Source organism: Podarcis vaucheri (genome assembly GCF_965113315.1).
Source record: "Podarcis vaucheri genome assembly, chromosome: 3".
Lineage (NCBI taxonomy): Eukaryota > Metazoa > Chordata > Lepidosauria > Squamata > Lacertidae > Podarcis > Podarcis vaucheri.
Genome location: NC_138761.1, coordinates 95,954,512 through 95,969,830, shown reverse-complemented (window position 1 = coordinate 95,969,830; position 15,319 = coordinate 95,954,512). Strand labels below are relative to the sequence as shown.

Here is a 15,319-nt window from a genome sequence, read left to right as displayed (position 1 = left end):
AACCAAAGGATGGTACGTAATTCTGAGAAGCTGCAGCATGTTAAAAAAAAAGTTACTTAAGAAAATTTACTTAAGTTAAGAGGCAAGATAAATATATTTTCCATACTCCTTATCAGCTGTCACACTGCTTAAAGCGCAATCCAGCACCCCGACTCTGTTTCTTGTTCTAGGGTCCCAGCATTCCACCTTCCCCTGAGGAAAGCAAAGAAAATACCATTTAGTGCTTTCAAACAATTCACCATGCTTTCATCAGTTTACTCATCTGCCGTTCATTGAAGCCACTTATTTAGCATTCAGCCTCGAAAGATTGATTCCTATTGTCAGGGGTTCAGGAGCAGAGACGCAGAGAAGGGAGGAAGCAGAGAGCGAGGGGGAGGAATCCGAAGGGAAAATGAGTGATGATGACGACCCGAGATCTCCAAGCCTAAGCAGTGAGTCAGAGGACTCCCAAAAGGGAGCCCCAGTGAGCAGAGCAAGGGGGGGATCCGGGGGGACACCCCAGGAGGAAGGGAACAGAGGAGATTCAGAGAGTAGCAGCTGGAAGTCGGGACCCACGCTCATAACTGAGGGCGGCAGCAGCTGGAAGTCGGGACCCACGCTCAAGACTGAGAGCAGCAGGGAGGAAGGTAGCCAGGCATCGGGTTCCGGAGGCTGTCAGCAGGAGGGAGGGCACGAGTCAGGGGTGGTCACGCCCTCCTCAGAGAGCGAGGCAACGGTTAAGAGGAAAGTAGAGAGTTGGGCGCGCGCGCCAAGTTCAAATGCAGCGGAAGCCGGAGCAGTAAGCAGCCCGGAGAGTGAGCCAGGTCCCAAAGCCCGCCGCAAGGAGGCAGAAGGATCAGGGGGGTCAGCGTCAGAGGAGAGTAGAAGGGAGGAGGCCCAGGGGGGCAGAAGGACCCAGAGACGTAGGGAGAGGCGAAGGAGGTGGAGCAAGGCTAGGGTATTAAGCTGGTGTGCAAGAGGCGGGGACTCAGACGGGTCTTCGCCGACCTAGGGCAGAAGGTGTAGAGCTGCACGCTGCAGTTCGGAAATGAAACCTGTAACTTAATAAAGACTCTTATAAAGTGAACGCTGGCGGACTTGGTCCTATGTGAGCTGGGACTGGGTGGCAGCTCTGACACCTATGCTTTCAGGTTTTTTTGTTGCATTTAAAAACGATCTGATCTTCACATACTTGCAATGAGCAATTCCTTATGTAACCCGGGGCTGGGGCGAGCTGGGGTGAGTCAACAGCTGGGACTACAGACATGACACATGTTGCAGCATGTGAACCAGCTCTATTACATACCAGAGCTGGCAGAGTCTGCTGCTGGGCTCCATCCAGGTTAAAAATTGGGGACTCATAGAAAACACAGATTCCCAGCACAGCCTCAGCAACTCCCCACAACCATCCACTTGCTTTCTGCCTTTTTGTCACTTTAGAGAAGACGCTGATGGAAGGCTTTCCCCGCCCCCCTCCCAATGTAAATAAGCACTTTGAAAAAGAAAACTTTGACCCTTGGGAAGATGGGGTGAATGTGCCCTTAAATGCCATGTATCCATGGCAGAAACAACATTGCAAGCATGGCAACGATTGCCTCGTTTTAAACAGGGCCCACGTTAAACCAAAGGACACAGACTGGCAGTAAACCATTGTCCCACCCTGCAATTATGCCATGCCCACTCCTCAAAAGCGTGCCTGAGCCTGCTGAAGCAGCATTGTCAATGGTGCACAATGCCACTGCATCACAACTCAGCAAGAGAAGGTTTATTCTCCTGTCTTTTGTCTCCATCGTCACAACAACTCCGCCGCACCCTAGTGATATAGCACCTCAACACAGCCTCAATGTTTTGACCTCCCAAAGAGCTATTCCTCTTCTTCAGTTGACATAACCGACGTCATGATGCCCAACACATCTTGTGTCCTTTGCACGCAGGATTGGTTTCCCTAAATTTACAGAGAAATCTGTGCATATCTGCTCAGAAGTCAGTCCCAAGCAAATGAGAAAAGAACTGCAACCTTAGTAAATGTGATGGAAATATATTCTGCTGCATTTTGGTGTATATTTTTTTTGAATGCCTCCTGTAATAAATTGGCACAACAAAATGTTGCAGTGTGAGATCTTTCTATGTAGGATTGCTGTCAGCCAGCCATGCCTTTTCTACAACACACACTCCATTGCATTACCGTTCCTCCCACAAGGTTTTCCATTTTCTTCCCTCCAAAAGTTAATCTATTTTGGAGTTCCTCCCTTGTTAGAGTCCCCAGCCTTGAAATATTCTCTGAACTACTCCAACGTTGATTGGGTTCTTCCAAGCCTGATATTACCGCCTCCTTTTTCAGGGGAGGAACTACTTTGGCTTCATAATGAGCCACACTCAGAGAATGAATTTGCTATTAGTATATAGGATATTGCAGTCCTGTGTCAATGATCTTGTTTTTTAAACAGAAAATGGTGCTATATTTCTTAGTAAGGTGAAACATTTACCTCAACCGTGCCAGTGGCAAATAAACCATGTGCAGGATTTATGTCACAGACGTGATTCTCCCTAGAGGAGAAGGAAAAAGAAATTTAATGACAGGGAGATAAAATATTAAAATAAGCAAGCTAATACCATCTGTGAAATGTTCTAAAATCAACCCAAACCTATGAGGCTACTAAGAGTAAATGCAATTTTACGTGCAGTGTTTCTTTGTTCAATCGCTATATTTTAATCACTATATTTTGGTTCTGTTAAGAAGTATAACTAAAAGCATAACTAACGGCCATGCAAATCTGAAACAAGGAACAATTCATCGCAGATAGCAGGTCTATTGGTTTATCGGTTGTACCTATTTAAAACTATTTGCCATCTTTTTCTAAGATACTTCAAAATATCCAATGAGGTATTTTCTCGACTGAGCAACTTAATGAATGGAAATATTGAAACCTTTGCTTATTAAAGTAGAGTAATTAAAGTAGACATTATACTTTAAAATATAAACAGAGCACCCCCAATTTATAAGTGCAGTCCGCAATGCATTTGTGATACTCAGATTACAGATCTTATGACAATTTTTTTTTAAAAAAAATCAATCCTGTGGCTCCACCTGCTGGAATAAGATGCACCTAGTGAACTGAAGATACTCACGAAGCGTCAGTCTGTAAGGAATTCAGGTACCTTCCTTGTTCCAGATTTAGCCTGTATATTTCAGAGCTGCAACAACAACAACAACAACAACTGTACTTACACATTTCCCTTTCGATAAGAGTAAGTGACAATAAGTGTATATATTAACATTCATATGAATGTATGTATGTCTACATATGCCCAAGACATAAATAAATCTACTCTTTTCTTACATTGCAGCAGCAAGTAATCAATTCCAACCCCTCCTTCTCCCTATTTTCATTTAGTGTACAGGCAACACCCATTTTAGGCACAAATGATATGTGTGTGATCACATATACATGTACAGCGCCAAACCTGGAAGTGACCTGGGAACGTCATAAAGACATCATTGAAACGTTACTAGAAGGGTGGGGCAGAACAAGGTGCTTGCAGGCTTTTTCAACGGGTTTTTGGTTTCACGCAATTAAATGCTTTTCAAATGCCTTAAAATTCCTAAAATAAACTTAAAACCATCACTAAATTACAATAAAATTGAAATGGCCCACATATTTTTCAGAACTCAATTGCTTTTTAACAGAGCTTCTCAACAATTCAGCTTAACCACTTCCTACAAAATATTTCCAACAAAACTCCTTTGTTTTGTGAACTACTCATTCAGAGTTCTCTCCCAATATATTTATGAATGTTTAGTAAATCTGCTTTTGTAGGATATTCATCATAAACACTAAATAAAAATGTATGCACAGTTAAGGAAGGAATCAGCGCGTCTTAAATACCTTGCTCCTACGAAGTATAAGTCACATGATGGATAATGATATGAGAAATCTCTACCAAACTTTGGTATTCTTGTCCTGTAGTAACGGCCATGTTGGGAATGAAATTCTACGTATCTGTCACACAGCAGAAAGACTATCTGAAAAATATAGAGCACAGGATTGAGATCTGGAGGGGAGTAACTCTCCCGCCTTGCTTAACCTTTAAAAAGTGGGGAATGATTATTTTCCTAGAGGCATAATCAAGTGGGCTCAGATCCGGAACTGCTGTTCTGCAAATGTGTCCGATCTAGAGGAGGCTCCCACGCCTCAAACTAGATGCTTTCTGAGGCAGAAGTGAGAAGAGAGGCTATTTTCTCCAAAGCTCCCTCCACCAGACTTCTCAGTAAGTGGCACCCTCCCTGTGGAACACCCTCCCTTCAGATGTCAAGGAATTAAACAACTAGCTGACTTTTAGAAGATATCTGAAGGCAGCCCTGTTTAGGGAAGTTTTTTTCAGTCCATGGAAGTGCAACTTTGGATAGGTTTGACTGGTGTAAACAAAATAATGGCAGATCGATCATCCATGATACCTAATTTAGCAACTATATGAAGTCTGTTTCATGTGATCAGTGACACATCGGGAGAGATATCTTACACATCGGTAAGAATGTTTTAGTGCTACTTGAGTACTTTTTATTTTAAAAAAGATGTACCACACTCTGGAGGATAATTTTTTGTTTTAAATAAACACAGCTAATTCCAGCTTTTCAGCAAACAAACAAGACATTCAAAAGAATGTCAGCAGAGGATAAAGAGCAATTTTCCTTCAGGTTTCTGTTGCTCAAGGAAACAGCAGGTAATTGCACACTACAGCAAATGGATCCTTTTAAACATTTTGAAATGCAAATTCTTCTAAAGCTTCCTACATGATATAAACATTAAAAGGAGACGTACCTTTGAGTAATCATCTGACAAAATATCAAATGTAATGACTGTGGAGATGAAAAACAATTATAAATAGGAGAAACTAAGAAACTCTTAAATAAACCGCACAACCTCAATTTTCATTGCACAATGCTCCTGTCTGTCTGTCTCTCTTCCTCCCTTAAAATCAAAGACAGAGTGTGTAATGAAACAAGCAAAACCATTAGCAATGCTCTGTTTGCAGTCTGCTGCGAAAACAGCCACCTGAGTGCTGTTTCTGCCCATGCCACTATCTCACTGGGATCCGCGAACCCGCTGAAAGGGACAGTGATCAATTATTAAGTCCATCCTCTTGCCATAGGAGGAAGGTTTTCCGCTGTAACACATTTTGGGTTCAAAGGTCCAAGGGAAGTGTTGGCGAGCTATTGCAACCTCCATGGCTAACTTCTATTTGCCTTACAGAATCAGTAGCATACAAACCAGGGATGACCTTCCAGATGTTGTATCCCTGGCTATCAACTACAGTGGTGCCCCGCAAGACGAATGCCTCGCAAGACGAAAAACTCGCTAGACGAAAGGGTTTTGCGGTTTTTGAGCTGCTTCGCAAGACGAATTTCCCTATGGGCTTGCTTCGCAAGACGAAAACGTCTTGCAAGTTTGTTTCCTTTTTCTTAACACCGTTAATAGTTGCAACTTGACTTCGAGGAGCAACTCATAGAACGCGGTGTGGTAGCCTTTTTTGAGGTTTTTGAAGACTTTGGTGATTTTTGAAGCTTTTCCAAAACTTTTCCGACACTGTGCTTCGCAAGACGAAAAATTCGCTAGATGAAAAAACTCGCGGAACGAATTAATTTCGTCTTGCAAGGCACCACTGTATGCTAGCCAGGGCTGATGGGAGTCCAAAAACATCTGGATGGCTACAGATTCCCCACCCCTGTTGGCTCCCATTTCAAGCAACACTAAGCATGTGATAGTGCACTCTTGGCAGGCACTATAAGCTGACCACCATCCATGCTCCAGGTAAGCAACAAACACAAGCCGATATAGTAGCACAATATCTTGCCAAGGACTGATCATTATCTCGATTTCACAAAAGTACAACCCCCAATACACTCTCAAATTTCTTTAGACTATACGTACTAATGTATAACTTTTTGCATTCATGCGTATACTAACATACTTTCCAAAGAAAGGCAAATGGCATGTGCTCTATTCTCAAAAAAACACCCTGATCTACATAGTAAAGGTAAAGGCACCCCTGGCCATTAGGTCCAGTTGTGGCCGACTCTGGGGTTGTGGCACTCATCTTGCTTTACCAGCCAAGGGAGTCAGCGTACAGCTTCCGGGTCATGTGGCCAGCATGACTAAGCCGCTTCTGGCGAACCAGAGCAGCGCACGGAAACGCCGTTTACCTTCCCGCCGGAGCGGTACCTATTTATCTACTTGCACTTTACGTGCTTTCGAACATAGAAAGCACAATTGGGACACACAGGATCTGGTCACTTAGCAAGCAATTCTGTACATCAGTCTTCTCCCGCCCGGTGCCTTCCAGCCCTTTTGGATTACAAATCCCATCAGTCTCAGTCAGCATGGTCAATGGCTAAAGATGGTGGGAACTGTAATCAAAAAGGTCTGGAGGGCATTAGGTTGTAGAAGACTGCTACACACACTTATCTGTGAATAAGCCCAGCTTTAATACTACTGAGTTATCGTTTGTTGTGTTTGTTGGTTGCTTTTTATATTTTTAAAGTCACAAAGCAACTTAGCTCAATAAATATTATAACATTGTACGAAGTGGGATTTCCCACCTAATAAAGATGCATAGGATTGCACCGTTTTCTACTGCCCTGTTAATACGTTTTATATATTAGTTTCCATCAAAATTAGGGTTTACTTACCATCAGCATCTATGCATCTTTCAAATTTCATCGATAACTGGTAAGTATCGTAACATCGAATCCTTGGTTTGTACGTCCCTGTTCAAAACACAAAATAAAATAGTGTATTTGACATGTGAGAAAATTTGCTTTACTACTCTTGAATTGATTTGTCTCACAGAGACAATATGTCTCACAGAGAAAATATGATTCAGGTCTTGAAAAAGTTTCTGACCTGGACATGAATGTTTGTTCAAAAAGAGCTGCAACTCTGCACCTAGAAGTGTGTTTTTTTGTTCCTTCATGACAATAACACCAATCAATCAATATAATTTATTTTTAGGATTGTGGCACAAGCCACTTATACTTCATTCAATTTTTAAAAATTGTATATAAATAATTGTAATGATTTATATAGAAATACACAAATTCACAATGCCTTATGCTGCTGAACTCACAGGAATCCCACCTAACTTAATTTTTAACATGACCCAGTCCATTAAAAAACAAGATTCCTATTAACTGGACAAAATAGCACATTAATAGCAATCAAATACTAACCCTTGCCGAGTCTTATTTCAGAACTCTATGGAATTCTACAGAACAGACAGTTAAAATCCCTTACATTATTTTGAAAATTATAGGAATCAAGTATGCAACAATGGGCCACACTGACAAGGCTGCTATGGGGTACCCTTCCAATAAAAGGGGGCGGGGGAATACAGTCTTATTATATCCCAAAGGATGAAGGCAAAAAAAAGCACATCGAACCAAGCTCAGATATAGATATCTAGCTAGCTAGCTAGCTGAATGGGAAAACCTCTATGTAGATGGATCCTGGCATACGTAACAGACGGATCAAGCAGCTGGAGCAGAACAGGTAACATTCAGCAGTTTGGGAGGAGCAGCACATAGCCAAACCCTGCTCCCTTCAGTGTGTTATTTTAGGATCCTGATTGAGCTGGGAAATCCTCTATTGCACAGCGAGCCTCTACAAGCAGAGGAGGTTACCCACTGAAAACCTTCACTCTTGGATTCATGGAAGACTCTCTAAACCAGGCATGACTAAAGTCTCTTTCAGGGGCCTAATCTGGCCTGCCGGTTGGTTTAATCCAGGCCCTGTAGCAGTTTATTTCCTGGGATAAAATCCCCAAAAAAGCTCAACAACTTTAATCATAAAGAACAACTTTGGTTGGCCCTCACGCATGTTCACTACGTCAAATCTGGCCCTCTTTGAAAAAAGTTTGGGCACCCCTGCCTAAACCATGGGTAGGCAAACTAAGGCCTGGGGGCCGGATCTAGCCCAATCGCCTTCTAATCCAGCCCGCGGACGGTCTAGGAATCAGCGTGTTTTTACATGAGTAGAATGTGTCCTTTTATTTAAAATGCATCTCTGGGTTATTTGTGGGGCATAGGAATTCGTTCATTTCCCCCCCCCCTCCAAAATATAGTTCGGCCCGCCACAAGGCCTGAGGGACAGTGGACCGGCCCCCTGCTGAAAAAGTTTGCTGACCCCTGCTCTAAACTCTGCAGAGATGATACTCTGGAGGGATGCGATTGCAACACGCAAGTGTTGTAAATGAGCAAAAGGGGCTAGAAGGTAAGTGAGATATGATATTGAGTCTAGACTCAGTTAGTTGTGCTTTGTTCCAATTGTAATCAATCTAATTTAAGTCATAACTAACTTGTACCACTGAACTGAAGGAGATATAAGTGCAACTAACAGAACAATCCCATACAGTGGTACCTCGGGTTACATACTCTTCATGTTACAGACTCCACTAACCCAGAAATAGCACCTCGCGTTAAGAACTTTGCTTCAGGATGAGAACAGAAATTGTGCTCCGGCGGCGCGGCAGCTGCAGGAGGCCCCATTAGCTAAAGTGGTGCTTCAGGTTAAGAACAGTTTCAGGTTAAGAACGGACCTCCGGAACGAATTAAGTACGAAACCAGAGGTACCACTGTAGCTGCTAGCCTTATGCTGAGTTTGGGAGGGGGTCGCCCCCTGCCAGTTGCCAAACATGTTGAAAGGAAGCCCACTGCTGGGATCCCTACTGGGATCCCTGTCAGTAGGAGCCAGCAGAAACCCCAAAATGTGGTTGGATCCTGAAGCAGTCTCACTACCATTACATGATGGCACTAGGCCCAATTTGGGGCTGATCATCCTGTCCCCATACTCTCTGCTGCGGTGGGCCTGTGGATGCTGCGGTAACACCATAAAGCCTTATCACTGGGAGGGGTGAGCTTGGATTGAGACATAACTTTTCTGAATCTAACTCATTGTTTGCAGGTCCCCAAAGTCCCATTTTAATACTACATAAAGGAAATTTTAAGCCCTCAAACAAAGATATGCTTCCTGCCATGCTATCCTTGCCAGCTACTAACTTTGCTGTCCAACAGAAGTTTCAATCTCAGAGCCCAGTCTTCCTCAACCATAATATATCCAATGTGAGAGTTACTAGTGCTTTACAACTCAGTGCAGACACACTGTTACAGCTAGCAGCAGACTGAAAAAACCTGAATGTTTGCATACTCACCAGCTGCCATCACGTACTGCCCATCCCGTGATACCTTGATCTTGGAGCTAACAGCAGGCATGTCAAAATCTTGGATAAGTTCAATTCTCCTAGAAATGCCTTTAAAATAAGAGTTATATGAAACATTGCCTAATCAATACATCACAATAAAAAGTTTTCACTTCCAAAAGTACTGCCAAAAGTACTTAAGGGGAAAAATGCTGAATGTAGGGATGGGGGAAAGGGGTGTCCCAATGTTGTTGGACTCCATCTTCCTGTTGGGATTCCATTCCACCTTTTGCTGCAGACATGGGATTGTTGCGTGCCACATGTCTGTTTACATTCCAGCACAGATTGCTGGCGTGAGCGGAACTTCCGCTCTGTATTGCTTTTGCTTTTGCTTTTCAGTCCGAGAAGATGGCAAGAAGAGATGCCATGTTTTCTTTTTCCTGATTTATGCCGGAATAGGCAATAGTCGGAGAGAATCAAAGCTGTAGTCCAGCACCATTCAGCGTGTCACTAGTTTCCCATGCCTGGCTTAAAGTTTAGCATAAAACAAACTGTTCCAGCTTTAAGGCAAGATCCAAGCAACCCCCTTCCAGCGAAGCACCATCAGATGACTCTTTGAAAACAGAAATGGCACCCAAGCTAATCTTGCAGTGCCCTTTACATTGTACAATGAGGGTAACTCACCAACATCTTTCTTTTGCAGTGCTCTCTTCTTTCTATCAGAAAGCCACTGTAAGAAAAAGAAAAGAACATAGAGGGTTAGTGTTAAATGGGCAAAAACATAAATAGCTGAGCCTGGTGAGTTACAAAGGTTCCCAGCCCCCATAGTCATAATTTGCAGGTTGCCTTCTAATCTTATTTGATTTTGATCCGATCTTAAGCTGTATTTCAGTCGATTGCTGAATTTTATGTTTTAATGTATTTATATTTTGATGTTAGCCGGGTTATGGCTGGGGAGGGCGGGATATAAATAAAATTTATTACTATATTATTAAAAACTCTGTTTATTAAAAACAGAGATGGTACTATATAGCCTTCAAAATAAGATTGATAATCAAACTATTATGCTCTATAAGCCCTATTTCACATATATTTAAGGAAGTTCAGCCAAAGAGCTCCCAGAGCAGTCCATATGAGGTTAAAAACAAAATGCAATAAATGCAAGCAAACAAACAATTATGCAGCAGGGTAGTTAAAAGTTCCAGTATTAAATCAATATAAAACAGAGAAAATCACTTTGAAGATGTGATAGGAATTTTGAGGTCTTAGATATATGGTAATGTTCATAAGTGTACCAACTAAGCATGTACAGAGATCAGCACAGGAAGACTGACCTGAAACCATTTTGATTCCCAAACTGACCAAATGTTTTCCCTGCAAGGGGGGGGGGGGTGTCAGGGAGCCTTCCCATTGACTCAGGAATTGAGTAATCAGCTTTTTAATGGGTGACAGACTATCAAGCAAGGCAATCAGATAATGGGTGACAGACTATCAGGGAAGGCAATCAGGAAAGGCAATCAGATAACCTGGCAAACAGGAAAAACATTCAAATTTCTGTTTTAGACCGCCTTTTCTGTTATGTAGGTATGATGTATCTGGGGGGTGGTCTTAGGTTACACCCCTTCTGTGATGTATGTATGATGTTTCTGGGAGTGGTCTTGATCTACAGGGTGGCAATTTCAAAAGTCATAAAGGCCTTGCACGCCATTGTTCTGGGTTCCTCCTCCTTTCCTGTGTGAGGGGAGCACCCTGTTGCAGCAGATCAATAAATATCAAGCTTACTAGCTGCTTTGCTTCTCAATATGCTCTAGTTGGCCTCTGTTATTTTCTCCTACCAATAGGGAACCTACATAAGGACTCTATATGGGCTCTTGGATACCCCGTAAGGGAAAAAGGGCAGAGATTTTGTTTACAACAAAGATCACTGTGCTGTAGCAGAGACCAAAAGACACATTTCATGGGCATGGTTTTGAATACGGAAAGGTGGCATGGCAAATCAAACGATAATGATGATCTGTGAAATGTGTCTTACCGTATTTTTCGCTCTATAGGACGCACTTTTTCCCCTTCAAAAATGAAGGGGAAATGTGTGTGCGTCCTATGGAGCGAAGACGCCATAGCCCCGCGACCCTCTCCCGGCTGGGGAGGTGACGCGCGGCTATTGAGGCTCCTGCCATAGCCGCGCGTCACCTCTCCAGCGGGAGAGCGCGTGCGGGGCTAAAGAAGCCATAGCCCCGTGACCCTCTCCCGGCTGGAGAGGTGACACACGGCTATGGCCGGAGCCTCTCCGCTGCTCCCTGACCTGCTCTTTGGGGCTGGTGGTGGGCTTCCCCCCACCAGCCCCAAAGAGCAGGTCAAAAGGAACCTGAAGCCTGGAGAGCAAGAGGGGTCAGTGCACACCAACCCCTCTCGCTCTCCAGGCTTCCAAGGTAGCCGCCTGAACGCACCTTAAACGGCACCTTGTTTTAGAGCGGGAAAAAAAGAGGGGGAAAGTTCTCCCCCTCTCTGTGCAGCGCCTCCTGCCGCTTCACTGATCTCCCCCCTCTAAAACAAAGTGTGTCCTATTGTCCGGTGTGTCCTATGGTGCGAAAAATACAGTAGATTGAGCATTCAGATGTACTGCTGAACAGCCACTGACCTAGGCACCCAGGCACACCACTAAAATTCCACAATATTTTAGAATAAATATGTATAGCAACCAGCTACAAACAGACACTCCCATTGGTCATGAAACTTTAAGCTCCCCAGCTGTTTTGCTCAGAAAGATGAAAGCAAGCAAACAAGCAACTGTTCCGAGCTTAGAAGCTTGTGCACACTAGGCAAATGTGAATTTTTAAAAAAAAAAAATTGCAGCCAGCAGACCCAGCAAACTGAGTAGCCAATGCAGGAAGGAGCCGTTTAAAATAAAATAAATGACTGTCTGTCCAACATTAAGAGAGAAAAAACCTTGCAGGATTCTTGTCGAGAGGAGGAAGGGGGTCGGGAACCCACGTGCTTTAAAATTTGGTGTTATGGATGTGACCTGTGCCTCTTTAAAAGGGTGCAGAAAACAGAATTGGACAAAATGACAGGAAGGATTTGAAACCTGCCGGACCAGAGATTTACAGAAGATTGGAAGAAGTACTGTATATGAATTATTTGAAGAGCAACTGTAATCAAGAAATTACGCTAGTAGGACTACAAGAAGTTTTGTAAGGAGAAATATACGAAGTGTTACAAAGTAGAAAAAGATAGAGATATTGGCTATGAGTTTGAAATGTAATAGGGAAGATAATAAATGCATACCGAGAGATTAGATTGGGAAATTTTCAGACAGTATTGATGGAAGTCAAAAATTTGAATAAGATGCAAAAGTACGTTTAATTACTGCTGAAAATATGTTTTTAAAAAAACCTAATAAAAATTATATATAAAAAATAAAAGGGTGCAGAAAGCAAGAGATGCTTAGCAGTCGCTCGGGATCATCTACAGACCCCTGTTGGTACCTATGTACTTTCTGCGCATCCATCGGGAACTGAAAAAGGGGTGGAGGAAGAGAAGGGAGAGAGAAGGGAAGGCACGGGGTGCGTGGGAAGGAGCTCGCTCGTGGGTAGAGGAAGGAGGCGCGCGAGGGGGAACCGACGGGGGGGGAGAGGCAGGCAGGCGGGGCCCCGGTGTTCTCACCTCAGGCAGGCTCCGTCCGGCGCTCAAGCTGTAGATCTTCACCTCGTTGAGGCTGGAGACCTGCATGCTTCTTTTTCCTCCTGAGCGACGGCAAGAGGGCTTCACTTCCGGGGTCAGAGAGGAACACATCCGGTCATAGAATTCAGAGGCAGGGAAAAAACCCTAGATAAGCAGGAAGTTACACACTGGCAGTCCTCCCCTCCAACACATTTACTCCAGAGGAAACAGGGACTGCTCCTTTCTGTAATGGTCATTTTACTGTTTATGCTCCACGCATCTGACTGGGTGGCCTGGGCAGCCTCCAACATATATAAAAACATAATAATACATTAAACATTTTAAAAAAACATCCCTATGAATCAGTCCTTTTCCCCCGGGAGTATACCCCTAAACATTTTGTGAATCTTTGCACTTTTGAATCTTTGCACCATTATACTGTATTTATTGCCTTCAGATAGCTTGGGGGTCGGATAACTCCATACCCTCCAGCATTTCTGCAATGAATATAGGGACATCCTAAGGAAAAAATGGGACATTCCAGGATCAAATCTGAAACTGGGGTGCCTTCTCTAAATTAGGGACGTCCCTGGAAAATACAGACACTTGGAGGGTCTGCTATCACTATCACTATAATTGTATTATTATTAAATTTCATCCAACTGAGGATCACAGGGCAGTTTACAGTATAAAAACACAAAAATACATAATATACTAACGAAACAATAACACCACACTGTTTAAAAGGTCATAAAGGTAAAGGTAAAGGTACCCCTGCCCGAACGGGCCAGTCTTGACAGACTCTGGGGTTTGTGCGCCCATCTCACATCTATTGGCCGGGGGCCAGCGCTGTCCGGGGACACTTCCGGGTCACGTGGCCAGCGTGACAACGCTGCTCTGGCGAGCCAGAGCCGCACACGGAACGCCGTTTACCTTCCTGCTGGTAAGCGGTACCTATTTATCTACTTGCCCCCGGGGGTGCTTTCGAACTGCTAGGTGGGCAGGCGCTGGGACCGAGCAGCGGGAGCGCACCCCGCCGCGGGGATTCGAACCGCCGACCTTTCGATCGGCAAGCCCTAGGCGTTGAGGCTTTAGCCCACAGCGCCACCCGCGTCCCTTAAAAGGTCATAGATTTGTTTAATTAGCCAAAGGCCTGAGGGAAGATGAAATCTTTTTGCCTGGCTCCTAAAGATACATAAGGAAGGCACTAGGTGAGCCTCCCTAGGGAGAACATTCCACAAGCGGGGAGCTACCACAGAAAAGGCCCCTTACACGTGGAGGCACGTGAATAAGGATCTCATACAGAATCAGAATTGTAGAGAGTTGGAAGGGACCCTGAAGGTCACCTTTTCCGACCCCCCTGCCTACAGCTGTGCCTGGAAGGAGGGGGGAGCTCAAACCACCAACCTTCGGGTTAACAGATGATGATTGCAGGGTCAAGGTCAGTTCATATGGGGAGAGGCAGTCCTATAGGCATAATAAGGTAAAAAATGGGAGCAGGTGGTGCTGTGGTCTAAACCACTGAGCCTCTTGGGCTTGCCGATCGGTTGGCAGTTCGAATCTGTGCAATGGGGTGAACTCGCATTGCTCTGCCCCAGCTCCTGCCAACCTAGCGGTTCAAAAGCACACCAGTGCAAGTAGATAAATAGGTACCACTGCGGCAGGAAGGTAAACTCTGTTTCCATGCCCTTTGGCTTCTGTCACTGTGTCCTGTTGCACCAGAAGTGGTTTAGTCATGCTGGCCACATGACCCGGAAAGCTGTCTGTACACAAATGCAAGCTCCCTCAGCCTGAAAGCAAGATGAGCACCACAACCCCATAGTCACCTTTGACTGGACTTAACTCGAAGCTACCAGCATGAGTTTGACCAAACTGCGGGAGGCAGTGGAAGACAGGAGTGCCTGGCATGCTCTGGTCCATGGGGTCACGAAGAGTTGGACACAACTAAACGACTAAACAAGAACAACAAAACCGTCCAGGGGTCCTTTACCTTTACCTTATAGGCATAATAATTTAATTGGCCTGCTAACCTGCCTTATATATGGAGACAGACACTACAGCATCTCCCCACCTAAGCCCCTCATGACCACAGGATTAGGATTTTCATCAAGGGAGCTTCTCTGGGTTCATATAAAGAAAATATTTGGAGTCACACAAAGCCGTATTTTTAGCTCCCTCCCTTGTACTCCCCCTCCTTTGCAGTGCCGTCTTTCAAATAAATATGTGTGGGGTAACATTATATAATAAACAAATGCACTGCTGAGCATGTAAGGGGTGCCTTTTCTTGCCCGCTGAGTGGAGTTACTGATTTCTTGAAATAAACCTCTAAAGAATTGGTCAGAAGCTGGGGCTGACACTCCAATGGTGGAGGCAGGGGACATAGCCATGTGATATTTTGCTGGGTCTGGGGTGGAGGAGGCCTGTGGTTTTGGGTGGGTCTGAGAGTGGACCTCAACCCCATAGCCATTCATATTGGAAATTTCTACCG

General features: G+C 44.2%; 1 protein-coding gene across 1 annotated transcript in view; it reads right to left on the bottom strand.

The window, feature by feature from the left end:
- The window catches only part of NOL10 (nucleolar protein 10), a 44,024-nt gene extending 31,065 nt beyond the window's left edge, over window positions 1-12,959 (bottom strand). Inside the window, exons 1-9 of the mRNA XM_082218296.1 lie at window positions 12,835-12,959; window positions 9,856-9,901; window positions 9,184-9,282; window positions 6,668-6,745; window positions 4,800-4,837; window positions 3,867-4,003; window positions 3,109-3,174; window positions 2,466-2,526; window positions 107-192 (exon numbers count right to left, since the gene is read on the bottom strand). Of these exons, the coding sequence (XP_082074422.1) occupies window positions 107-192; window positions 2,466-2,526; window positions 3,109-3,174; window positions 3,867-4,003; window positions 4,800-4,837; window positions 6,668-6,745; window positions 9,184-9,282; window positions 9,856-9,901; window positions 12,835-12,900 (677 nt within the window). The 5' untranslated portion in view covers window positions 12,901-12,959. The remainder of the gene's footprint in view (window positions 1-106; window positions 193-2,465; window positions 2,527-3,108; window positions 3,175-3,866; window positions 4,004-4,799; window positions 4,838-6,667; window positions 6,746-9,183; window positions 9,283-9,855; window positions 9,902-12,834) is intronic.
- Between the last annotated feature and the right edge of the window lie 2,360 nt (window positions 12,960-15,319).